We start from the raw sequence: 26,308 nt of genomic DNA, 5'->3' as shown, positions 1-26,308 counted from the left end.
TGTGATACAATAGTGTAAAAGGTTAATAATTCCACAATAAAAGTCCCCGCAATTCCAGATCGGTGAAAGTGCCTTGTGATAAATAGTAGAAATGCACACTCACCGGAAGTGCACTATTAAAGTGCAATGAACAAATTGCTTCCTGGTATGGGCCGAACTACACATCTGGATCAGCAGGCAGGATGATTTCCCTCTCAGAGTGGATCAGGTTCAAGAACACTAGTAGGTTAATGCTCCAGACCAGAGTTTCCCTTTAGAGATAAGTAGGTGTAGCTCTAATGGTGACAGGTGCCTCCCTTTCTGGATAAACCCGGAGCAAAAGGTGTCTGAAAAAGAGATTCTCCCCACACGGGGTCAAAGCAAAAAGGCGCCCATAGTGTAGTAGGGTAAAACAAATTTATTGAACAGATACCGTATTTTTCGCCGTATAAGACGCACCTGACCATAAGACGCACCTAGGTTTTAGAGGCAGAAAACAGGAAAAAAAAATTCTGAACTAATGGACTGCAGACACAGTACAGGAGATGACCAGAGACTGCGGACACAGTACAGGGATGACCAGAGACTGCGGACACAGTACAGGGATGACCAGAGACTGCGGACACAGTACAGGGATGACCAGAGACTGCAGACACAGTACAGGGATGACCAGAGACTGCAGACACAGTACAGGGATGACCAGAGACTGCGGACAGCACAGGGATGACCAGAGACTGCGGACACAGTACAGGGATGACCAGAGACTGCGGACACAGTACAGGGATGACCAGAGACTGCGGACACAGTACAGGGATGACCAGAGACTGCGGACAGCACAGGGATGACCAGAGACTGCGGACAGCACAGGGATGACCAGAGACTGCGGACAGTACAGATGACTGCTGACCTTTGGGGAGGTGGGGAGCGGGTACCTGAATTTGACAGGTACCCGCTCTTACTTCCGCAGAGTTTTTGTTTGATCTTACCTGTTCCTCGATCCAGCCGCGCGCTGTCTTCCCGGCTTCTGTAATGGCGCTCAGCATGACAGCCGGGTGCCCAGTGCGCATGAGCGAGAAGCACTTAAGCTTTGTGATTGGTCCGGCGGCTTCTGGGATCTGTCATGTGTCCCAGGTACCGCCTTACCATTCACAAAAAGCACCGCTTCTTGCGCATGCGCACTTGGCACCCGGCTGTCATGCCCAGCGCCCACACTACTGAAGCCGGGAAGACAGCGCGCCGCTGGATAGAGGAACAGGTAAGGTCCCGCTGCAGAGCTGAGCGGCCGGCCCGGTATTCTGACACGGCCGCGGTGGAAATACCGGACCGGCCGCTCCATATTCGCCCCATAAGACGCACTGACATTTCCCCCCCAGTTTTGGGGAAGAAAAAGTGCGTCTTATACGGCGAAAAATACGGTAATCAGGGATGCATCCAAAAACATATAAGGAAACGGTAAGATCAGACACGGACCGTCCCAAAAACGTAATGGCCGCCGGAGCTCCACAATGCTCCGACGGCGTGACGTCAGGAGCAGGCTCCTCCTTGCGCGTTACGTGCCACGCACATCGTCAGAGGGTGCGCCAATGAGCCAGTTTAATTTCAGAGCTCTAAGAGCTGATTGGAGAGAAGAGACAACCCCCCCATGCCTACACGCATACACACAGATACATGTACGTACACAGAAATACACACAGACGTACACACACACACACAGATGCGCACACACACACACAGCTTCCTATCACCATTTTTCTCTTGGTGTCAGTACAACTTGTCAGAAGTGGCTCATGCTGATAGCAGAGGAATAAAGCAGGAAACAGAAATGACACTTAGTGCTCTGGACTGAGACAAGTACACACTATAGAGGAGATATGCTTTGTTCATATTTCATGCCTGAGGTTTATGACCACTTTTTTTAAGGGGTTAGTTAAAGAGTTTTTTTAATCTCGACTGTAATAACGTTTTGTCATCTTTAGAGGTATTTACTATAGCGGTTTTCTTTTGGCTCATGAATTGTTATTGCATTATTCTTTTCGGCATCCCAGTGACTCATTCTGGCTGTCATAGTCATCGTTTTACCTTTCCAGTTACTGACCTTTTGATGTAGAATAAAGCTCATTTTAATGTCTGAAATAAACCAGGCTTAATGCAATGACTTGATGTTTTTCCAGGATCCTACAATTTCCCCGGCCTGTTCTGCTGGAAGACCTTTTCACGAAGGCCAAAGTGGCCTTCGGGCAGTGCATGGATCTTCATTACAGTAATAACGAGGTAAATGCATTTACAATTGCCTTACAAAACGGTTACACTTCTTCCTAGAAGAGGAAAAAAGAGCCCACTGCTGTTCTGTCAGCACAGTGCGGCAGTTTAGTGATTGCAGTGTTAGTTTTCAGCAGCAGGAGAGACGTGTGATTTACTGTGTGAGTATTCCATGTTTTACACCTACAGTGAAGGAAATGCATATTTGCTCCTCTGCCGATTTTGAATGTTTGCCCACTCACAAACTATCAGTCTAAAAATCGAATGTTCGGTGTATTGTAACACTGAGAGACAGAATAGCAACACAAAATTCAAAAGAAATGCATCTAACAAATTATGCACTGATTTGTATGTTCATGAGGGAAATAAGTATTTGATCCCCTATCATTCAGCAGGAACCAGGTGTCTTTCATACAGGTAACAAGCTGAGATTAGAAGCAGTCTCTTAAAGGGAGTGCTGCTAATCTCATTTTGTTACCTGTATAAAGGACACCTGTCCACAGGAGCAATCAAACCATCAGATTCCAAACTCTCCACCATGGCAAAGACCAAAGATCTGTCCAAGGATGTCAAGGACAAGATTGTAGACCTACACAAGGCTGGACTGGGCTACCAAACTATGGCCAAGCAGCTTGGTGAGAAGGTGACAACAGTTGGTGCAATCATTCACAAATGGAAGAAACACAAAACAAGTGTCAGTCTCCCTAGGTCTGGTGCACCATGCAAGATCTCACCTCGTGGAGTGTCAATGATCATGAGAACAGTGAGGAATCATCCCAGAACTACACGTGAGGATCTTGTCAATGATCTCCAGGCAGCTGGGACCACAGTCACCAAGAAAACAATTGGTAACACACTACGCCGACAAGGACTGAAATCCTGCAGTGCCCGCAAGGTCCCTCTGCTCAAGAAAGCACATGTCCAGGCCCCTCTGAAGTCTGCCACTGAACATCTGAATGATGCAGAGGAGGACTGGTGGAAAGTGTTGTGGTCAGATGAGACCAAAATCGAGCTCTTTGGCATCAACTCAACTCGCCGTGTTTGGAGGGGGAGGAATGCTGCCTATGACCCCAAGAACACCATCCCAACTGTGAAACATGGTGGTGGAAACATTCTGCTTTGGGGGTGTTTTTCTGCTAAGGGGACAGGACAACTGCACCGCATCAAAGGGACGATGGACGGAGAAATGTACCCTCAGATCTTGGGTGAAAACCTTCTTCCCTCAGCCAGGGCATTGAAAATGGGTCGTGGATGGGTGTTCCAGCATGACAATGACCCAAAACACACGGCCAAGGCAACAAAGGAGCGGCTCAAGAAGAAGCACATTAAGGTCCTGGAGTGGCCTAGCCAGTCTCCAGACCTTAATCCGATTGAAAATCTGTGGAGGGAGCTGACAGTTCGAGTTGCCAAACGTCGGCCACCAAACCTTAGGCCTCAGTTATGCACATGCTCACAAATGGAGGAGTACTTGATTGCAATTTTAATAGGATACAAACCCTTACCGTAAGGTCCATTTGTATCATTTTATTTTGGTTGGAGAAGAGCCGCAGTTTTATTGAGAAATAATCTTTGTGTCTCTTTTGCTTTGCCTGGGCAAACTACAGGTTTACTTTTAAAGGAAACCTGTACAAAATGAGTGTCATTGCAGACCTTTCTCAAAAGCCATAGTTCCCTGATTGTCATTTTCATCCAGTCTCTGAATCGCTGCTCAAGTATGCAGGTCGGGTGTTTTTACTTCACTTGGACTTTCTAATCTGAGAGCTTTTCTGGGTCAGTAACTCCAAAATATCTGAAATCTGTGACCGGAATAATGCAGAAGAGAGAGGTTTACCTTTTATGTTTGCATCAGAACCCTCCACAGTACAGAGTTCAGAACATTTCACCGTACAGAGATCAGATCTAAAACCCTTCACAGTACAGAGATCAGAACCTTCCACAGTACTGAGATCAGATCCAGAACCTTCCACAGTACTGAGATCAGATCCAGAACCTTCCACAGTACTGAGATCAGATCCAGAACCTTCCACAGTACTGAGATCAGATCCAGAACCTTCCACAGTACTGAGATCAGATCCAGAACCTTCCACAGTACTGAGATCAGATCCAGAACCTTCCACAGTACTGAGATCAGATCCAGAACCTTCCACAGTACTGAGATCAGATCCAGTACCCTCCACGGGACAGAGATCAGATCCTGTACCCTCCACGGGACAGAGATCAGATCCTGTACTCTCCGCGGGACAGAGATCAGATCCTGAACCCTCCGCGGGACAGAGATCAGATCCTGAACCTCCCCCCACGGGACAGAGATCAGATCCTGAACCTCCCCCCACGGGACAGAGATCAGATCCTGAACCTCCCCCCACGGGACAGAGATCAGATCCTGAACCTCCCCCCACGGGACAGAGATCAGATCCTGAACCTCCCCCCACGGGACAGAGATCAGATCCTGAACCTCCCCCCACGGGACAGAGATCAGATCCTGAACCTCCCCCCACGGGACAGAGATCAGATCCTGAACCTCCCCCCACGGGACAGAGATCAGATCCTGAACCTCCCCCCACGGGACAGAGATCAGATCCTGAACCTCCCCCCACGGGACAGAGATCAGATCCTGAACCTCCCCCCACGGGACAGAGATCAGATCCTGAACCTCCCCCCACGGGACAGAGATCAGATCCTGAACCTCCCCCCACGGGACAGAGATCAGATCCTGAACCTCCCCCCACGGGACAGAGATCAGATCCTGAACCTCCCCCCACGGGACAGAGATCAGATCCTGAACCTCCCCCCACGGGACAGAGATCAGATCCTGAACCTCCCCCCACGGGACAGAGATCAGATCCTGAACCTCCCCCCACGGGACAGAGATCAGATCCTGAACCTCCCCCCACGGGACAGAGATCAGATCCTGAACCTCCCCCCACGGGACAGAGATCAGATCCTGAACCTCCCCCCACGGGACAGAGATCAGATCCTGAACCTCCCCCCACGGGACAGAGATCAGATCCTGAACCTCCCCCCACGGGACAGAGATCAGATCCTGAACCTCCCCCCACGGGACAGAGATCAGATCCTGAACCTCCCCCCACGGGACAGAGATCAGATCCTGAACCTCCCCCCACGGGACAGAGATCAGATCCTGAACCTCCCCCCACGGGACAGAGATCAGATCCTGAACCTCCCCCCACGGGACAGAGATCAGATCCTGAACCTCCCCCCACGGGACAGAGATCAGATCCTGAACCTCCCCCCACGGGACAGAGATCAGATCCTGAACCTCCCCCCACGGGACAGAGATCAGATCCTGAACCTCCCCCCACGGGACAGAGATCAGATCCTGAACCTCCCCCCACGGGACAGAGATCAGATCCTGAACCTCCCCCCACGGGACAGAGATCAGATCCTGAACCTCCCCCCACGGGACAGAGATCAGATCCTGAACCTCCCCCCACGGGACAGAGATCAGATCCTGAACCTCCCCCCACGGGACAGAGATCCGATCCTGAACCTCCCCCCACGGGACAGAGATCCGATCCTGAACCTCCCCCCACGGGACAGAGATCCGATCCTGAACCTCCCCCCACGGGACAGAGATCCGATCCTGAACCTCCCCCCACGGGACAGAGATCCGATCCTGAACCTCCCCCCACGGGACAGAGATCCGATCCTGAACCTCCCCCCACGGGACAGAGATCAGATCCTGAACCTCCCCCCACGGGACAGAGATCAGATCCTGAACCTCCCCCCACGGGACAGAGATCAGATCCTGAACCTCCCCCCACGGGACAGAGATCAGATCCTGAACCTCCCCCCACGGGACAGAGATCAGATCCTGAACCTCCCCCCACGGGACAGAGATCAGATCCTGAACCTCCCCCCACGGGACAGAGATCAGATCCTGAACCTCCCCCCACGGGACAGAGATCAGATCCTGAACCTCCCCCCACGGGACAGAGATCAGATCCTGAACCTCCCCCCACGGGACAGAGATCAGATCCTGAACCTCCCCCCACGGGACAGAGATCAGATCCTGAACCTCCCCCCACGGGACAGAGATCAGATCCTGAACCTCCCCCCACGGGACAGAGATCAGATCCTGAACCTCCCCCCACGGGACAGAGATCAGATCCTGAACCTCCCCCCACGGGACAGAGATCAGATCCTGAACCTCCCCCCACGGGACAGAGATCCGATCCTGAACCTCCCCCCACGGGACAGAGATCCGATCCTGAACCTCCCCCCACGGGACAGAGATCCGATCCTGAACCTCCCCCCACGGGACAGAGATCCGATCCTGAACCTCCCCCCACGGGACAGAGATCCGATCCTGAACCTCCCCCCACGGGACAGAGATCCGATCCTGAACCTCCCCCCACGGGACAGAGATCCGATCCTGAACCTCCCCCCACGGGACAGAGATCCGATCCTGAACCTCCCCCCACGGGACAGAGATCCGATCCTGAACCTCCCCCCACGGGACAGAGATCAGATCCTGAACCTCCCCCCACGGGACAGAGATCAGATCCTGAACCTCCCCCCACGGGACAGAGATCAGATCCTGAACCTCCCCCCACGGGACAGAGATCAGATCCTGAACCTCCCCCCACGGGACAGAGATCAGATCCTGAACCTCCCCCCACGGGACAGAGATCAGATCCTGAACCTCCCCCCACGGGACAGAGATCAGATGCCTCCACACTATGTTCTACTTATGATAAATAGTGTGCTAGTAGTAGAAAACAACAGTGCAGGTTTTCATTAGTTGTGCATGGTAATAAAATCTGGTGGTACAACCCTGAAAGTCATAATAATTGCCTCCAGCAGCTATCAGGAAAGCAGTTTAATCTCCGATATCACCTTGGTGTAAGCAACAGGCCGTGTACAGAAACTGGCGGCATCCCAGCGTTACTTGTGGCACCCCGCCAACACCGCAAACCTCTCACCAGTCTGAGTCACCCATAAAGAAGCTGCAAAACCGCTGGAGCTTTAGATTTCCCTCCAAATATTTTAAGCTAAATTTGTCATAAAAAAAAAGCCTTCCTGTGCAGACATGATAAATCCCAGCTCAGTATTAAAATAGATGAACCGTCAACCTATAACCAATGGCCCAGATGTCAGCTCTAACATTAATAGTTCAGTCTCTGAAGTTTATTTAAAATAAATTCAACAGATTTCCCTGAGGCCTAATGTCAAGACGGGGAGGAACGTTCCCACCTTTTTCACTCCTGTTCCCTTGCCAAAGTAGGAGGTGGAGGGTAGGAGCTGTATGTGCCCGACTATGCTTTGTGCAGGCTGAGCTTTGTTGGAGCGCAGTGCATGTGTACTGGAGAAAGTGACTTCCCGGTGCCGATGGCGTTTGAGACGTCAAGACAGGAAGCGACATTCGCTCGGGCGCTGTTTCCCATGTTTCTGGGTGCTGACAACACTTGGGAGATTGAGACCGGAAGTGACATCGTCACCTTTGGCTCCTCTTTCCCTGATTTCAGGTTCTGAAAATGCTTGGGGGGGGTTAGCTGTTTCAATAGCAGCTACCAGCCCAGCATCAAGTAATCAGGGAAATGGCAAGATAACTTCACAAAAACTAAGAATAGAAGAAGCACATTGGGAATGAACCTCCTATTTGTGCCACCTTCTTTTATTTTTGCCTTATTTATTTATTTTATTTATTTCAGGTGCTTATTTGGGCGACCAATTTACACAGCGCTTTTACATATATATTGTACATTCACATCAGTCCTTAACCCTCAAGGGGTGTGCAATCTAAGGTCCCTAACTCACATTCATACATACACATACTAGGGCCAATTTAGACAGGAGCCAATTAACCTACCAGCATGTCTTTGGAGTGTGGGAGGAAACCGGAGTACCCGGAGGAAACCCACGCAAGCACAGGGAGAACACGCAAACTCCAGGCAGGAGGTGCCGTGGCTGGGATTCGAACCAACGACCCGAGTACTGCCAGGCGGAAGTGCTAACCATTTAGCCACTGTGCTGCCTTGAGAGACACTTAAAGCAGATACAGCACACAACATCCCAACTGCTATAGGCATATATTGTCTGCAAATCGGACACAAGGGGGCGCCAATCTCAGTGTTGAGGGTTAAAGATTTATTGGTAAAAGAGGTTAAAAACTACTTAGAAACGTAAGAAGTATAATCACACGGTAAAGGAATGCCTTTGGTAAGCCCTCAGTCTGCCAGTGATGATGTGAAGATGGATCCTGGTTATGCAGGATGAGCAGAGATGCAGCCGTCAGTTTTCAGCAATGCAGAGAGTTTTTGAAAATGGCGCCAAAACCAGCGTGGACCGCAAGGAAGTTGGGACCTCGGCAGGAGACCAATGGCGGGGCAGGAACAGGGTCAGGTGATGCCTTTCATAGCACTTGCTTCTTCTTCTTCAGACCTGATTGGCTGTCAGGTTCTCTGGTATTTTATAGGCAGAAGACCGGAAGGGGCGGGATGATATCACTCTGAATGGCAGCTGGGGGACCACACACCAATATATCGACCGACTTGTGTTTAACTGCCCTGTGGGATAAAATCACTTGATCAGCAGCTGCAGAGCTGAGCTGTGTATTCTGACAGCAGGGCAGTCTTCCCGATGTCAGAATACAGTAGCGCAGCAGGGAGGATCCCCCCATCCACCTTGAATGTCTGGATGGGGGAATCCAATTTTTTTTTTGTCCGCTGTCTGAATGTAAAAAGCTGAAGCATGTATGGCCAGCTCTACATTGGTGGCCTGTGTAGTTCCTCCTCATAGTTAATGTAGAACACTAGTGGTCAATAGAGAATGGCCCTTTCACATTGGTGGTTAGTGGGAAGACAGCTAAAAAGTTATTGGTGTTAGTGGTTACTATTCTAAGAGAAAGCACAGGAAAGCATTTTTAGGCCAGTTTCACACTGATGCGGTGCGGAATTCGCAGCGTTTTCTGTGCAAATTCCGCACCGCATCAGAATCGCACCCTGTTCATGCGAACCAACGTGGGTGTGTATGTTAACACCTCGAAATCGGTCCACAAAACACGGTGCGATGTGCAGAATCGGATCCCATGGGTGTGAATACCTGTGCGATCCGATTCTAGTGCAGACCCAAAAAAGGGTCCTGCTCCTTTTTGGCGCAGGTGCGGTGTGATTTGAGCCATACAAAATGTACGGCTCCGATCGCACCGCACACAAATTGCATGTGATTTGCACAGGATTGCGGTGCGTTTCCTGTGTGAATCACATGCGATGTAGCGTACCGCATTAGAGTGAACCCAGCCTCTAAGCAAAAGGTATTCACACATCTCATTCTATCACATATCTCAAAAATCGGATTATATATCATTGTTAGGACAGGAGGCAAAGCTGTGCAAATCCTTTCTTAATGCCCTAAATACCCAAATGCAGTTCCAGAACAACTGATGTATAGTGCGAATAAAGCCTAGTGTAGATCCAATAATTCCAAACTGCATATGGCTATAAACTGATTTCATACATACATAATACATGATGATTAGTCACTCTGCCAATCCCTCCACTGGCTTCCGATTGCGTAACGGATCAAATTCAAAATCCTAACACTGACGTACAAAGCTGTCCACCATACTGCCCCGAACTACATCACTGACCTAATATCCAAGTACCACCCAACACGCACACTCCGCTCCTCACAAGACCTCCTTCTCTCTAGTTCCCTGGTCTCCTCCTCCCATGCCCGCCTCCAGGACTTCTCCAGGGTGTCACCCATCCTCTGGAACTCCCTGCCCCAACCCATCAGATTATCACCTACTCTCCTCTCCTTTAGGCGCACCCTGAAAACCCATCTCTTCAGGGAAGCCTACCCCACCCCCTGCTACCTTGCCGACCTCCTCCACTCTTCCTACCACTCCATCCCCCACAGCTATCTCCTCCTGTGCCACCATCCCCTCCCTCCTAGATTGTAAGCTCCAAGGAGCAGGGCCCTCGATCCCCTCATGTTTTGCATTGTATTGGTATTGTTCTGTCACATGTTCTGTCCCCCTCTGTAATGTACAGCGCTGAGCGAACCATTGGCGCTTTATAAATACTGTATAATAATATTGTAGATGAAAGCAGATCGAACATAACTAACCGGTGGGTGTTCTTTGTCTCTGTAGCTGGTAATACCATTGAAGACACAAGATGATTTGGACAAAGCCGTCGAATTGCTGGACAGAAGCTCTCATATGAAGAGCCTGAAAATTCTGCTGGTTTCCCATGTACACAGTCAGGTATAACTTTGGATCCAGGATCTTTCTCATTACTAATGATTTTTTTTTTTTTTTAAAGGTTTTTATGAAAGTTCGGTATAGTATTAACAAACATTCTTTCACTATACAATTACAGAAAGCACCTTTAGGAACATGGTCCACCCATATTTAGGGTGTAACATGTAACATGTTCCAGCCCCTGCAGCCAGTTCCACCTCACCCCCCCCCTTTGGTATTACAGTGGGCAGGGGATCGCCTCCCCACACCTGCTGTCACCCACACGGCCACTTCATTCTTTCGGAGTTTACTTTTAATGGTTAGACTGCAACTACCATCAGCCACTGTGGCTGACAGCTTGTAGTTGGACTGTGAGGGCGCTAATGAGCTTTTTCATACTTCATTTACAAGCCCTGCATCTTTCAACAGACAAGCCCATATGGAGGTACAGGCAGAAAGCTGCAGGGCTTGCCTTCAGAAGCCTGACCATTGCTCCACTCAACAGACAAGCCCATATGGAGGTACAGGCAGAAAGCTGCAGGGCTTGCCTGCAGAAGCCTGACCATTGCTCCACTCATCAACAGACCAGCCCATATGGAGGTACAAGCAGAAAGCTGCAGGGCTTGCCTTCAGAAGCCTGACCATTGCTCCACTCAACAGACAAGCCCATATGGAGGTACAGGCAGAAAGCTGCAGGGCTTGCCTGTAGAAGCCTGACCATTGCTCCACTCATCAACAGTCAAGCCCATATGGAGGTACAGGCAGCTTCAGGGGTTGCCTGCAGAAGCCTGACCATTGCTCCACTGATCAACAGATAAGCCCATATGGAGGTACAGGCAGAAAGCTTCAGGGGTTGCCTTCAGAAGCCTGACCATTGCTCCACTCATCAACAGACCAGCCCATGTGGAGGTACAGGCAGAAAGCTGCAGGGCTTGCCTTCAGAAGCCTGACCATTGCTCCACTGATCTGCAGGGAAAAATAATAAATGCACTTTTTTTTCTTTCTTTTCCTGCAAAAATATGTGCATTTTATTATTTTTTTTCTTAAAAGGTGATCTTATCCTTTTTAACTTTTTCCATAGACCTGATTCTGTGTTATTCTACGTTTTGGTCATACACTGGTAGTTTTAACTTTTTTTGTTTTTTTCTTTTATTTTTAAAAAAACAAATCCCTCCATCCATAGAAACAAGGTGAATGGAGGAATCACCCCTCCGCTGGTACATTGTATACACTAATCAGTAGCTGCATTTGATTGGCCACAACCGCTGATGGAGGAAAAATTTCCAACATGTCCTTTCAATAGAAATCAGTCAAAAGATCGACTTCTGTTGAGCAGGAACACAGTGATTGAAGTTTGGCAGATCCCTGCTGAGCTGGCTGAATTTCGATCCGTGTATGGGCAGCTTTAGAAACTCCGCGGCTGAAGCATCAAAGCAGGCCTGTCATGAGAGAAACACGGATGCTGCCATTGCTGAGCAATGCTAGTTTTATGTCTGGCATGTATGTCTCTGACTTTTCTGAGCTGCTTACTTCAGGTCAGAGACTTAGAGATTACTGAAACCGCCTGGCACCTAGCATTTTTACAACAGTTTCACTCAGTAAGAATTTATTTTTCCCAGCCGTTTTTAACTTTTCATTCCCCAAAAACCTTTTTTTTTTTTTTTTTGCAGCATTTTCTAGGGATAGCAAGGTCATTCTTTATTTAGAAAAATACTGACATGTACGAAAGACAATGGCATACTTTGCAGTGCAAAGATCTGTTACAGACTGAAATTAGGCACATTGTAGCATCCAGAATAGTAAGGTGTAGCCCAGATCGTATTTTGCCCCTTGGGACCGAAGACCTTGCGTACTGCACAGCAATAACATGAGTAATATTACATTGAGTGCACTACGTTGCATCAAGCACAAGGTTGTATATAGTGCATAAGGGCTGTGGGACCGGACAGTTTCCACAGCAGGAGAGCGAGGGGGTGTTCAGGCCTGGTATTGGGGTGGGGGAAGGGAGTAAGGGACAGTTATATTTAGCTTTCTTTTTTTTTTTTTTTTGTTTGCTTTTAAACGTATGATAAAACTATCCACCATCAGAAATAAAAATTTACTTTTTTTTTTTTTTAATACTTTTTCTTACTCTCTTCGTAGCAGATTAAAGCAAACCCCATCGCTGTAGATGCGGAGTAGTTAAAGCAGTTTTATCCTGCCAATTTGTTCTCCTGTATTCATGAATGAATCTTTACAATTTTCTGCTGCCTCTGACACTTTGGTTCAAAAAAAACCATAAATACTCTCATGGCAGCTGTAGTTGCTCCCCCTTCCAACCCTGATGTTACCAGCTGCCAAGGAAGCCTGTCTAATGTATACAATGCAGTCTTGTGCAGGGGCGGACTGACCATTCGGGCACTGGGGCACTGCCCGAGGGCCCAGGGTCAGTAGGGGGCCCCATGAGATGCCCCTAGTACCTTTTTTATAGGCTTTTTTTGGATGTGGTTTGAGTGTGGGTGAGGACACAGGGGCCCCATGATCCCCTATTGCCCGGGGGCCCCATGAGTTGTCAGTCTGCCCCTGGTCTTGTGATGTGTTATTTATTTCAGGTACTTATGTAGAGCCATCAATTTACTCAGCGTTTTACATATATATTGTACATTCACATCAGCCCCTGACCCTCAGGGGGTGTAAAATCTAAGCTCCCTAGCTCTCATTCATACATACACATACTAGGGCCAATTTAGACAGGAGCCAATTCACCTGCCAGCATGTCTTTGGAGTGTGGGAGGAAACTGGAGTACCCGGAGGAAACCCACGCGGGCACAGAGAGAACATGCAAACTCCAGGCAGGTGGTGCCATGGTTTGGGATTTGAACCAACGACCCTAGTACTGCCAGGAGGAAGTGCTAACCACTTAGCCACTGTGCTGCCCCATTCACTTGATTGGGTTGTTCCAGTGTTGGCTGTCAGTGGTTTTGTGCAGGGGTACTCTTCCAATCGGACAAATGTTCTGCCACAACTGGTGATATCAAACAAACAGGTATGCACTGCTCCCAAGCCTTTAACTCTAGGTCACCTGCCCTGTGGCCTGGGTTGCATTACTAAGCAAGGCTTGTCTTGTGCTCCAACAAAGCACTGGTGGCAATCCTTTTAAAATTCACCATGGATAGCTTTATTAATCCAGACAAACAGAATTAGGCCCCCATCTGGGACTGGGCACACCACTACCACCACCCCCTCCCATGATGCATTTCACCCAAAAACTGGGTCTATTAAGTCCAGTTTATGAGTGAAAAGTATCAGGATGAGGTCCCAGGAGGAGCTTCACGTCTGTTTGTCCACACTGAATGAACCGTTTACATTGGAATGTAATGGAGTGTCATTCGCTTATTCTTGGCCCTTTTAACAGCTGGTGACATCAGGGCTGGTGGGTAACTACTACAGTGGCACTCCATTGGGAGAACAGAATGGCAGGAAGAAAAGGCTTCTTCAGTTGTTGTTCAGCATCCACAGTAACTGGGTGTGTTTCCACTTGCTCTGTATAGTAGCCCCTTTAGCATTTCTGTCTGCTGTTGTTAAATTCCTGAATACTTAGCATATGTTGTACTTCAGTATAGATGGCTGAAACATCGTAAGATTTTCAACTAATGTTCATGTTTTATATTTCATAGGCCCCCAGCCCATGTGACATGGAGCACATGCCCTGCCTGGAAGACCTAGATAACACAGTATTTGGAGGAACGGAGAGGAAAGACAGGACTGCGATTCTTGGTAGGTGCTATGTTTTAATGAAGTATCAATAGGGCCTCCATCACCCACCTCTGTCATAATAATTGCCTCCGGCAGCTATCAGGAAAGCAGTTTAATCTCCGATATCACCTTGGTGTAAGCAACAGGCCGTGTACAGAAACTGGCGGCATCCCAGCGTTACTTGTGGCACCCCGCCAACACCGCAAACCTCTCACCAGTCTGAGTCACCCATAAAGAAGCTGGAGATTTAGATTTCCCTCCAAATATTTTAAGCTAAATTTGTCATAAAAAAAAAGCCTTCCTGTGCAGACATGATAAATCCCAGCTCAGTATTAAAATAGATGAACCGTCAACCTATAACCAATGGCCCAGATGTCAGCTCTAACATTAATAGTTCAGTCTCTGAAGTTTATTTAAAATAAATTCAACAGATTTCCCTGAGGCCTAATGTCAAGACTGGGAGGGACGTTCCCACCTTTTTCACTCCCGTTCCCTTGCCAAAGTAGGGGGTGGAGGGTAGGAGCTGTATGTACCCGACTATGCTTTGTGCTCCTCTTTCCCTGATTTCAGGTTCTGAAAATGCTTGGGGAGGGTTAGCTGTTTCAATAGCAGCTGCCAGCCCAGCATCAAAAATCAAGTAATCAGGGAAATGGCAAGATAACTTCACAATAACTAAGAATAGAAGAAGCACATTGGGAATGTACCTCTATTTGTGCCACCTTCTTTTATTTTTGCCTTATTTATTTATTTCAGGTACTTATATAGCGCCATCAATGTACGCAGCGCTTTACATATATATTGTACATTCACATCAGTCCCCAACCCTCAAGGGGCGTACAATCTAAGGTCCCTAACTCACATTCATACATACACATACTAGGGACAATTTAGACAGGATCAAATTCACCTCCCAGCATGTCTTTGGAGTGTGGGAGGAAACCGGAGTACCCGGAGGAAACCCACGCAGGCACAGGGAGAACATGCAAACTCCAGGCAGGTGGTGCCGTGGTTGGGATTCGAACAGATGACCCTAGTACTGCATTCGGTGGAAACATTCGTTTTTAAAGAGGCTAAAATGACAGTGATCTAGCAGTCTTGTGTAGCATGTTTACAGTCTTTCTATTGCCTGTAGCGCATGTCTGCCAATCATCATCTCAAGTATTCCTGAAGTCTCTGAGAATTCTGTCATACACCAGATAATATGCAGGCCTTTGGCGCCATTAGGTGCCAGTTAGGCCTGGTTGACACTTGTGTTATTTAGTGCTTTTTTGTTTTTTTGCAGAAACGCACTACAGTTTTCTATGGGACACATTCACATCTATGCGTTTTTTCAGCCGCTGTGTTTTTAGAAAGGGTAAAGAACTTTTTTTAACGCGTGCATTTTTGGTTCAATAGACTTAGAATAGATACGCAGCAGAAATGCATGTTGATGCGTGGTTTTTTTTTTCCTAATTCATTTTGCGTTTTTAACCTGCATAACAAAAAAAAAAAGAAAAGAGGAAATGGATCCAAAGCATACTGCATAGGTGTGAACCAGGCCTTAAGGCTATACAAAATCACAAACCGTTGCTCCAAATAAAATAACAAAAAAAAACCCAATAACCCTGAAATTGACACTTAAAAAGTGACACTTTCACCCTTGAAAGTCCAAAATAAATGATAAACCCTCTAAGGCTACGTTTTACACTAGCCTTGTTAGCAAGCGGCAGACAGGCATTTGGGAAGCGCTTTTACCGTTTCCCAAATGCCTGGGAAAATTCTGCACATTGCAGCACATGATGCTGTTCAAACAGGAGCGTTCGCGTCGCGGCAAAATGGATACCTTTGGTCCAGTCAGGAGGAGTTAAAGCCTCCTATTCATGTCTATGGTGTCGCTCCGCAAACGCCCGGCCAGCGTTTGTGGTGCGGTTGCGGGGCGTTAACACCATTGAAACTTCATTATAGGTGTTTGTGGGGCATTTTTAACGCTTGGCATACACAGTAGCAATCACCGCGAAACCGCGCATGCGGAGCGTTAACGCTCCGCAAACGCTGGACCAACACTTGTCAAACGCTATAGGGGCGTTTGGCAAGAGTTGGAAAAACAGTCAAGTGTGAACAAGCCCTTAGTGTCAGTGAATCTTCTCAATTATTCATTCCTTCGATAAAATAATCCAAGTGTGTGGTCGACTTCCGCTGTATACCTCCAAAAAAAAAAATATATATATATAAAAAAAAACTAGATAGTGTATTATCCTCAATATTCAAATAATCAAAACATATATTATTATTATTATTATACAGTATTTATAAAGCGCCAATAGTTCGCTCAGCGCTGTACATTACAAAGGGGGACAGAACATGTGACAGAACAATACCAATACAATGCAAAACATGAGGGGATTGAGGGCCCTGCTCCTTGGAGCTTTCAATTTAGGAGGGAGGGGATGGTGGTACAGGAGGAGATAGCTGTGGGGGATGGAGTGGTAGGAAGAGTGGAGGAGGTCGGCAAGTTAGCAGGGGGTGGGGTAGGCTTCCCTGAAGAGATGGGTTTTCAGGGTGCGCCTAAAGGAGAGGAGAGTAGGTGATAATCTGATGGGTTGGGGCAGGGAGTTCCAGAGGATGGGTGACACCCTGGAGAAGTCCTGGAGGCGGGCATGGGAGGAGGAGACCAGGGAACTAGAGAGAAGGAGGTCTTGTGAGGAGCGGAGTGTGCGTGTTGGGCGGTACTTGGGTATTAGGTCAGTGATGTAGTTCGGGGCAGTATGGTGGACAGCTTTGTACGTCAGCGTTAGGATTTTGAATTGTAAATGAACTGTAACTGTCAATATGTGAAAAAACTGTGAAACACGTGAAAAAGTGAAAACACCCCGTGAGCACATCTATGTGGCTAGAGTAAATACTCTTACCTTAAATCGAATAAACAAAAGCCTTTAGGATTTTCCCAATACGCAATCTCCAAAAATTCCTCCATAATAGCTGTGTAAAATACCGGACTATCTCATGTCCTCAAACATGATATAAGGTTGCTCTCAGGCCTTAAGGCCACCCATGCCTTGGTTGACAACCACTGATGTAGATATTTTTATGCTATATTAGCAGTTTTTTTTTTTTTGCTAACACAACTAAATATGTTTAAGGCATCACTGCAGTAAAGGGAGGTTTTTGTTTAGAATTCCTCCTTCTGATTTATGCTTTTTATAGGTACCAGGGATAGGAGTTCCCCTCCACCAGGATACATTCCAGATGAACTGCACCATGGTGTTCGAAATGGTTCCTTTACCAGCATTAACAGTGAAGGGGAGTTTATTCCAGAAAGCATGGACCAGGTAAGTGTCTCATCATGAAAAAGAGAGGAAGACGCCTCTAAGTGCAGTATTGACAATTGATTTAGTAAACAATGGATAAATTGCACTTACAAGATAAATCGTTAAAAAGACTCATCCTGTGCTAATTAGATGCAGGTGGGACATCCAGCCGTCCAGCAGGAAAATCTGTCTATTGCAGGCCATAGATGGGTCGAAAATCGGCCGATTTTTTTCGGCCGAAAATAAAATCTGCTGATTTTTGGATCGTTAGTGGGCTAATTTTTCGGCCGTTTTTCGGTATTTTGGCAGATTTTTTTTATCGGTAAAGTTGGAAAAATATCGGCCGATTACCGATAAAAAAAATCTGTGCATGAGCAGTGACCTGCAAGAGGAAGACAAAAAGAGGATGAAGAAGAGGATGAGGATGAAGAAGAAGAGGAATTCCAGTCCGGCAAAAAGTGTTTCTGCAGAGAGCTCCGCTATTTCTTTGACAGTTCCTTGACATTTACAGCGGTTGCAACAATGTATCTATATATTTCCAAATAAAAACATCTGTATCCTAAATGGATACAAATAGATACATTGTTGCATCCGCTATAAATTTCAAAGAAATAGCGGAGCTCTCTGCAGGGACACTTTTTGCCGGCTGTAGACGGGATGAAAATCGGCCGATATTTTTTTTTTTACCGTTGCTGGTAACGTCGGCCGCTTGAACGACAGATTTTTTTTAAAGAAAAATCGGCCTGTTTTCTCCCCGTCTATGGCCTGCATAAAGCAGTGGTTCTCAACCTTCCTAATGCTGCGACCCTTTAATACAGTTCCTCATGTTGTGGTGACCCCCAACCATAAAATTATTTACCCAGTAATTATAATTCATGAAGTGTTGTTTTACCTCCATTACTGCTGCTTTCAACACAGCAGCTGCTTTCTGCACAGTAGCTGCTCTTTACACATCGGAAATATGTGTTTTCCCTGATAGTCTTAGGCAACCCCTGTGAAAGGGTCGTTCGACCCTCAAAGGGGCGCGACCCACAGGTTGAGAACCACTGGTCTATAGGATCAGAAAGTAGAGTCCAGGATGTGCCTGTGCATCAAAATGAAGCTAGGAGAGCAGAGTCGGATGTAGGAGGTGAAGGGGACGGTAATGCATTTCGGAGTATGCTCAATAGGCTCCTTCTTCAGACCTTGTCAATACTCCACTTAGAGGCGCCTTCCTCTTTTTCTTGTTACTGCATTAAAGCCTTGCTTCCACTATAAGAAGAGCTGCCTCAGTGTTACTGCTCCCATCCATCCATCCCTGATATCCATCTGGCACCTTTATCCTACAGCTACAGAGGTTGGGCTCCAACAAGCGCGCCCTATACAATATACATTTTCTAAGTATCTCATCATCATTACTAAGCTTTACCAGATTCTTTTGTTCAGTGTTTTTAGCCTACATCATAAGTTTTAAGTCCCTTAACTGATTTATTACAGGTATTTATATAGTGCCAACAATTTGCACAGCACTTTACATACGGTACATTTATATCCATCTCTGCCCTCAAAGACCTTACATACGGTACATTTATATCCATCTCTGCCCTCAAAGACCTTACATACGGTACATTTATATCCATCTCTGCCCTCAAAGACCTTACATACGGTACATTTATATCCATCTCTGCCCTCAAAGACTTTACAATCTAAGGACCTTATCTCACATGCATGCACATGCACAAACCTACTAGAATCAGTTAAAGTGGTAAAAAATTCAAAAGGGGTGAACAGGCAGAGGTGTCCCTTATGCATTATAGTGGAAACTCTCTCTCTCAATCAACATTGATTATTTTTAACCTTGCATTAGTAAATACACTAAAATACAATAAAATTAAATGAACATTTTTCAATCAGAGTACAGTATTAAGTCAATGAAACTCCTGGGGATATTGATCTGGTCAGGTAAGTAGCAGAGGGGGTTGTTAATCAGTTTCAGCTGCTTTGGTGTTAATGAAATTAACAGGTGCACTAGATGGGCAACAATGAGACGACCCCCCAAAGCAGGAATGGTTTTACAGGTAAACTGCTAAACACCTTTGCTCATCAACAGAGCAGTCTTGTGTCTTCAAACAGTGTCCAGCAGAGCGCATGTTACAGCTTGTAGATGGAAGCTTTTTCATTCTGCTCTAGGAGGATGCAGAACCCTTGACCTCTGTCTGGAAAGTGTTGATTTGCCCTGTGCTGATCACATGCACTCTCCCAAGAAAAAAAAACCCTCTCTAGCAATACAGACCAAACTGAGCATGTGCAGAGTGACTCCACACGATATGTCTTATCAGGAGATAAGAGGGGACAATGGAAGAATCCTCCCCGATCAGAGAAGTCAGGATCAGACAGCCTTTTTACTCAATGCGAAGGATTAACCTCTTGCGCAGTGAGTATAACAAGCATGCTTTACTGCATATACAGACTGATTGTACTGTTGTGGGTTTAGTAACACTTTAAACAAACCACTGAAGTTCTTATGTTAAAGTGGTTCTTACCTTCTTGCATTCTATGCATGAAAGCAACAAACCTTCTGTGTGCAGCCCCCTATTGCTTACTTGAGCCACATCACGATCCAGTAATGTGCATGAAAACCTCGGCTGTCCCGGGTTTCTGCCTCCTCATTGGCTGAGACAGCAGCCAGAGCCATTGGCTTCCGCTTCTGTCAATCACACTCATTGAGCCAATAAGGAGAGTGGGGGGATGGGCCGAGCCACGGCTCTGTGTGTGATTGGACATGCAAAGTAGTGCCTGCTCAGGTGCCCCCATAGCAAGCTACTTACTATGGGGGCACCCGACAGGAAGGAGGAACCAGGAGCGCCGGCAGGGTATCCAAGAGGCGGATCGGGGCTGCTCTGTGCAAAATCATTACACAGAGCAGGTAAGTATGACATGTTTGTTTTATTTTTTTCTTTTCACCTGAACCTTTAGTATCACTTTTAAATCTGTTTGAGAAGTTAAAATACTTTTTTATCTTGTCAAAAATCTTGTGAGCTTACAGCTTCTTGTGCTCTCTGTCATCAGTTACATAGTTCTCAGTTATATGTGCCCTACAGAACACCTCCCCTATGTTATGGAGAAGAGTAGAAATGGTGTTCTGTCCCAGGGTGCCAAGGTTGCTCCTTCACAGGCACAATTCAGTGAGAGAGTATCGTCACCCTAGGACAGGAAACGTATTGCTGGCAGGATCAACAAAAATAGAGGGGGGAAAAAGCCTTAGAATAAAAAACAAATTACTATATTCTGTCCATGCACCTTTGTGCTCCTTTTGCAAAAGTAGGGTAGATAGGGGGTGGGGAGGCGAGGGTCTTTTAGCTTTTCTTTTTTTTTTTTTTAAATGTGGTTAAAATATAATATTACAATCAGAAATAAAAAGATCACCAATCACTTCTAAAATAAAATTGTTGCAATTCATAATTAAATTTCCACTCTACAAATAACTCCCCCACTTAAAACCCCATGTCCACAGGTACACTCAGCACTACCTTCATTCAACTACAGACGAAGTTCCTAAACTTCTTTCTAATGCCCACCTAACCACCTGTCCCCTGGACCCTGTTCCCTCTCAAATACTGTAGTCACCCTCTGGCTCTATCCTACACTCTCGCCCTCATATCTTCAATCCCTCCCTCGTTTCTTCAACCCCTCCCTTGTTTCTTCAACCCCTCCCTTGTTTCTTCAACCCCTCCCTTGTTTCTTCAACCCCTCCCTTGTTTCTTCAACCCCTCCCTTGTTTCTTCAGCCCCTCCCTTGTTTCTTCAGCCCCTCCCTTGTTTCTTAAGCCCCTCCCTTGTTTCTTAAGCCCCTCCCTTGTTTCTTAAGCCCCTCCCTCCCTTGTTTCTTAAGCCCCTCCCTCCCTTGTTTCTTCAGCCCCTCCCTGCCTCGTAGCTTCAGCCCCTCCCTGCCTCGTAGCTTCAGCCCCTCCCTGCCTCGTAGCTTCAGCCCCTCCCTGCCTCGTAGCTTCAGCCCCTCCCTGCCTCGTAGCTTCAGCCCCTCCCTGCCTCGTAGCTTCAGCCCCTCCCTCCCTCGTAGCTTCACTCTGTCCCTCTCTTCTGGCACCTTTCCCAACACTCTAAAACATGCACTAGTCACCCCATACTTAAAAAGCCTTCCTTGGATCTCACCAGTCTTAACAATCATCTCCTTGCTCCCTCTTTCCTCCAAACTCCTTGAACGCCTGGTCAATAACCAAATGAGCATTCCCCTCCATTAAGAATATCCTTCATCCCCTTCAGTCTAGATTTTGCCCTCAACACTCCACAGAAACTGCTCTTTATTAACCGCAAAAACCAATGGATACTATTCTGTACTCCTTCTGGACCTCTCAACTGCCTTGATACGTTGACCACCCCCTCCTTCTCAAAACACTTTACTCCTTTGGTATCTGTGACTGTGCTCTTCACTGGTTCTCATCCTACCTATCCCACTGCACCTCCTGTGTCACTTACAATTCTACTTCCTCCTCTCCTCTTCCTTTCTCTGTTGGGGTCCCCCAAGGTTCTGTTCTTGGACCTTTCCTAGTTCTACATCTCTTCCCAAGATCAGCTGATAGCCTCCCATGGCTTTCAATATCATTTCTATGCTGACGAAACCCAAATCTATCTCTCTACCTCTTAGCTCACAACAGTCTCCTCACATAACACCAATGGCCCCGTACACACGACAGCGTGTGAAAATTTTCATATGAGGACCGATCGTGCGATAATCAGATCGTTACTATACAGCTTTCAAGAGCCTTTCATGACAATTCGTGCGACGATATCCGAAGGGATAAGTGCGAAAAATTTTCTCGGACGATTTTAGTTTATTCAGTACAGTAGTCATCCGAAAATACAATACAGATACATGACGACATTTTCGAAATTCTTTCAATTTCGATGTGAGACCAGCAGGCGAAAGAAAACGGACGATTGTTCGTCCGATGATCTCATCATGTGTACAGGACTTAATTTACTGACCGACATATCAGCCTGGATGTTACACCACTTCCTCAAATTCAATCTATCCAAAAACAAGCCCCACATGCCTGTTCCCCTGACTGTTCTGTCAAGATCAATGGCACAACCAACAACCCATCCCTGCATGCCAGGGTGCTAGGTGCCATCCTGGACTCTGAATTCTCCTTTCGGCCCCACATCCAATCACTTTCCAAAGCTTGCCGACTCGACCTCCACAAAATCTCCAAAATACGCCCTTTCTTAACCAATGACACCACAAAGCTCCTAGTTCACTTCTAGGTTATCTCTCGCCTCGACTACGGCAACTCCCTCCTCATTCACTTACCTTTACATTGGCTTTCCCCCCCTCCAGTCCTTCATGAATGTTGCTGACAGACTCATCCACCTTACCATCTGTTCAATGTCTGCTACCCCTCTCTGCCAATCCCTTCATTAGCTGCCACTCGCCCAAAGAATTAAATTCAAAATACTAACAAGAACTTACAAAGCCATCCACAACTTGGCCCCCAGCTACATCACTAACCTGGTCTCTAAATACCAACCAAATCGCATTCTTTGTTCCTCCCATGACCTCCTGCTCCCTTGTCAACTCCTCCCTTGCTCACCTGCAGAACTTCTCCTGTGCCCTTCCCTTCTATGGAATTCCCTACCCCAATCTGTCAGATTATCTCCTACGCTGTCCACTTTTAGGCAGTCCCTGAAAATTTTTCTCTTCAGAGAAGCCTATTCTGCCTCCACCTTACTGTACTTGTATTTTCTCCATCAGCTCATCGCCATCAGTTATTACCTTTTGTATCACTTGACCCTACCCTTTTAGATTGCAAGCTCTAACAAGCAGGGCCCTTTGATTCCTCCTGTATTCAATTGTATTGTAACTGTACTCTTTGCCTTCACATTGTAAAGTGCTGTGCAAACTGTTGGCGCTATATAAATCCTGTATATTAATAATGAAATAGTACTTCTAAGGATTGTTAAGCTGTAATATATACATTTTTTTTTACTTGGTTTTAGATCATTTAGTGCTTGGTCAATGACCCCCAGCCCCACCAATATGTGACTGTGCTAGTTAAAGAGACCTGCAATGAAGCAGACAGGACAGGTGACGGTGTATTCCATGTTCAGTAGAGGAGGGGTCACCATGCCCCAGAAGAGCAGAGTGTTGCTGGAGAGTAGGATAGGAGTCAGAATGGCCCAGTTGAGCCGAATATTTATAAAGAGTAGGATGGGGGTCAGCATGCCTCAGTAGTGCAGAGTATTTCTGTAGAGTAATGTAGGGGTTGGCATGCCTCCAGTAGAGCAGAGTATTTCTGGAGAATAGAGTATTGGTTGTCATGCCTCGGCAGAGTATTTCTGTAGAGTAATGTAGGGGTCTGCATGCCCCAGAAGAGCAGACTATTTCTGGAGAGTAGGGTATTGGTTGGTGTGCCTCCGTAGAGCAGAGTATTGCTGGAAAGTGGGGTTTTGATCAGCATACCCTAGAAGAGCTGAGTATTTCTGTAGAGGTAGGAGACGGTCCGCATACCCTAGAAGAGCCGAGTATTTCTGTAGAGGTAGGAGAGGGTCAGCATGCCCCAGTAGAGCCGAGTATTTCTGTAGAGGTAGGAGAGGGTCAGCATGCCCTGGAAGAGCTGAGCATTTCTGTAGAGGTAGGAGAGGGTCAGCATGCCCCAGTAGAGCCGAGTATTTCTGTAGAGGTAGGAGAGGGTCAGCATGCCCTGGAAGAGCTGAGCATTTCTGTAGAGGTAGGAGAGGGTCAGCATACCCCGGAAGAGCTGAGTATTTCTGTAGAGGTAGGAGAGGGTCAGCATACCTCAGTAGAGCTGAGTATTTCTGTAGAAGTAGAGATGGTCAGCATGCCCCAGAAGAGCAGAGTATTTCTGGAGACTAGGGTATTGGTCGGCGTGCCTCCATAGAGCAGAGTATTGCTGTATAGTGGGTTATTGGTCAGCATGCCCGGAAGAGCAGAGTATTTCTGGAGAGGTAGGAGAGGGTCAGCATACCCCGGAAGAGCTGAGTATTTCTGTAGAGGTAGGAGAGGGTCAGCATGCCCCAGTAGAGCCGAGTATTTCTGTAGAGGTAGGAGAGGGTCATCCTACCCTAGAAGAGCAGAATATTTTTGTAGAGGTAGGAGAGGGTCAGCATACCTCAGTAGAGCTGAGTATTTCTGTAGAAGTAGAGATGGTCAGCATGCCCCAGAAGAGCAGAGTATTTCTGGAGACTAGGGTATTGGTCGGCGTGCCTCCATAGAGCAGAGTATTGCTGTATAGTGGGTTATTGGTCAGCATGCCCGGAAGAGCAGAGTATTTCTGGAGAGGTAGGAGAGGGTCAGCATACCCCGGAAGAGCTGAGTATTTCTGTAGCGGTAGGAGAGGGTCAGCATACCCCGGAAGAGGTGAGTATTTCTGTAGCGGTAGGAGAGGGTCAGCATACCCTGGAAGAGCTGAGTATTTCTGTAGAGGTAGGAGAGGGTCAGCATGCCCCGGAAGAGGTGAGTATTTCTGTAGAGGTAGGAGAGGGTCAGCATGCCCCGGAAGAGCTGAGTATTTCTGTAGAGGTAGGAGAGGGTCAGCATGCCCCGGAAGAGCTGAGTATTTCTGTAGAGGTAGGAGAGGGTCAGCATGCCCCGGAAGAGCTGAGTATTTCTGTAGAGGTAGGAGAGGGTCAGCATGCCCCGGAAGAGCTGAGTATTTCTGTAGAGGTAGGAGAGGGTCAGCGTACCCTGGAAGAGCTGAGTATTTCTGTAGAGGTAGGAGAGGGTCAGCATGCCCCAGTAGAGCCGAGTATTTCTGTAGAGGTAGGAGAGGGTCAGCGTACCCTGGAAGAGCTGAGTATTTCTGTAGAGGTAGGAGAGGGTCAGCATGCCCCAGTAGAGCTGAGTATTTCTGTAGAGGTAGGAGAGGGTCAGCGTACCCTGGAAGAGCTGAGTATTTCTGTAGAGGTAGGAGAGGGTCAGCGTACCCCGGAAGAGCTGAGTATTTCTGTAGAGGTAAGAGAGGGTCAGCGTACCCCGGAAGAGCTGAGTATTTCTGTAGAGGTAGGAGAGGGTCAGCGTACCCCGGAAGAGCCGAGTATTTCTGTAGAGGTAGGAGAGGGTCAGCATGCCCCAGTAGAGCTGAGTATTTCTGTAGAGGTAGGAGAGGGTCAGCGTACCCCGGTAGAGCTGAGTATTTCTGTAGAGGTAGGAGAGGGTCAGCATGCCCTGGAAGAGCTGAGTATTTCTGTAGAGGTAGGAGAGGGTCAGCATGCCCTGGAAGAGCTGAGTATTTCTGTAGAGGTAGGAGAGGGTCAGCGTACCGTGGAAGAGCTGAGTATTTCTGTAGAGGTAGGAGAGGGTCAGCATGCCCCGGAAGAGCTGAGTATTTCTGTAGAGGTAGGAGAGGGTCAGCATGCCCCAGTAGAGCGGAGTATTTCTGTAGAGGTAGGAGAGGGTCAGCGTACCCTGGAAGAGCTGAGTATTTCTGTAGAGGTAGGAGAGGGTCAGCATACCCTGGAAGAGGTGAGTATTTCTGTAGAGGTAGGAGAGGGTCAGCGTACCCTGGAAGAGCTGAGTATTTCTGTAGAGGTAGGAGAGGGTCAGCATACCCTGGAAGAGGTGAGTATTTCTGTAGAGGTAGGAGAGGGTCAGCATGCCCCAGTAGAGCAGAGTATATCTGGACAATATAATCCTGAGCTTTTGTGAGGCAGTGATCTGTCCTCTCATGTCACTATGCCATTTGTAGGTTGCATTGGTTTTAGTGTTGGAAGTCCTACCGCGGAGTAGACTGGACAGATTTTTCCAGCATTTCAGATAGATGACGATTGCTGCAGCTGCACAGAGCATTTTGGGAGCAGGGACCGAGACAGTGGAAGGTGCTGAA

The 26,308-nt window shown here is 47.3% G+C and overlaps 1 protein-coding gene across 1 annotated transcript in view; it reads left to right on the top strand.

Annotated features, from left to right (window-relative positions):
* MAP3K2 (mitogen-activated protein kinase kinase kinase 2) overlaps nt 1-26,308 on the top strand; it is a 104,721-nt gene that overhangs the window by 56,145 nt on the left and 22,268 nt on the right. The window contains exons 5-8 of the mRNA XM_089662396.1: nt 2,151-2,250; nt 10,358-10,471; nt 14,104-14,203; nt 17,366-17,490. Of these exons, the coding sequence (XP_089518522.1) occupies nt 2,151-2,250; nt 10,358-10,471; nt 14,104-14,203; nt 17,366-17,490 (439 nt within the window). The remainder of the gene's footprint in view (nt 1-2,150; nt 2,251-10,357; nt 10,472-14,103; nt 14,204-17,365; nt 17,491-26,308) is intronic.

This window comes from Staurois parvus, unplaced genomic scaffold, assembly GCF_062004578.1.
Source record: "Staurois parvus isolate SC_StPar_1 unplaced genomic scaffold, SC_StPar_1.0 ptg001466l, whole genome shotgun sequence".
In the NCBI taxonomy this organism is placed as follows: domain Eukaryota; kingdom Metazoa; phylum Chordata; class Amphibia; order Anura; family Ranidae; genus Staurois; species Staurois parvus.
This window is presented reverse-complemented; position numbering and strand designations above follow the sequence as displayed.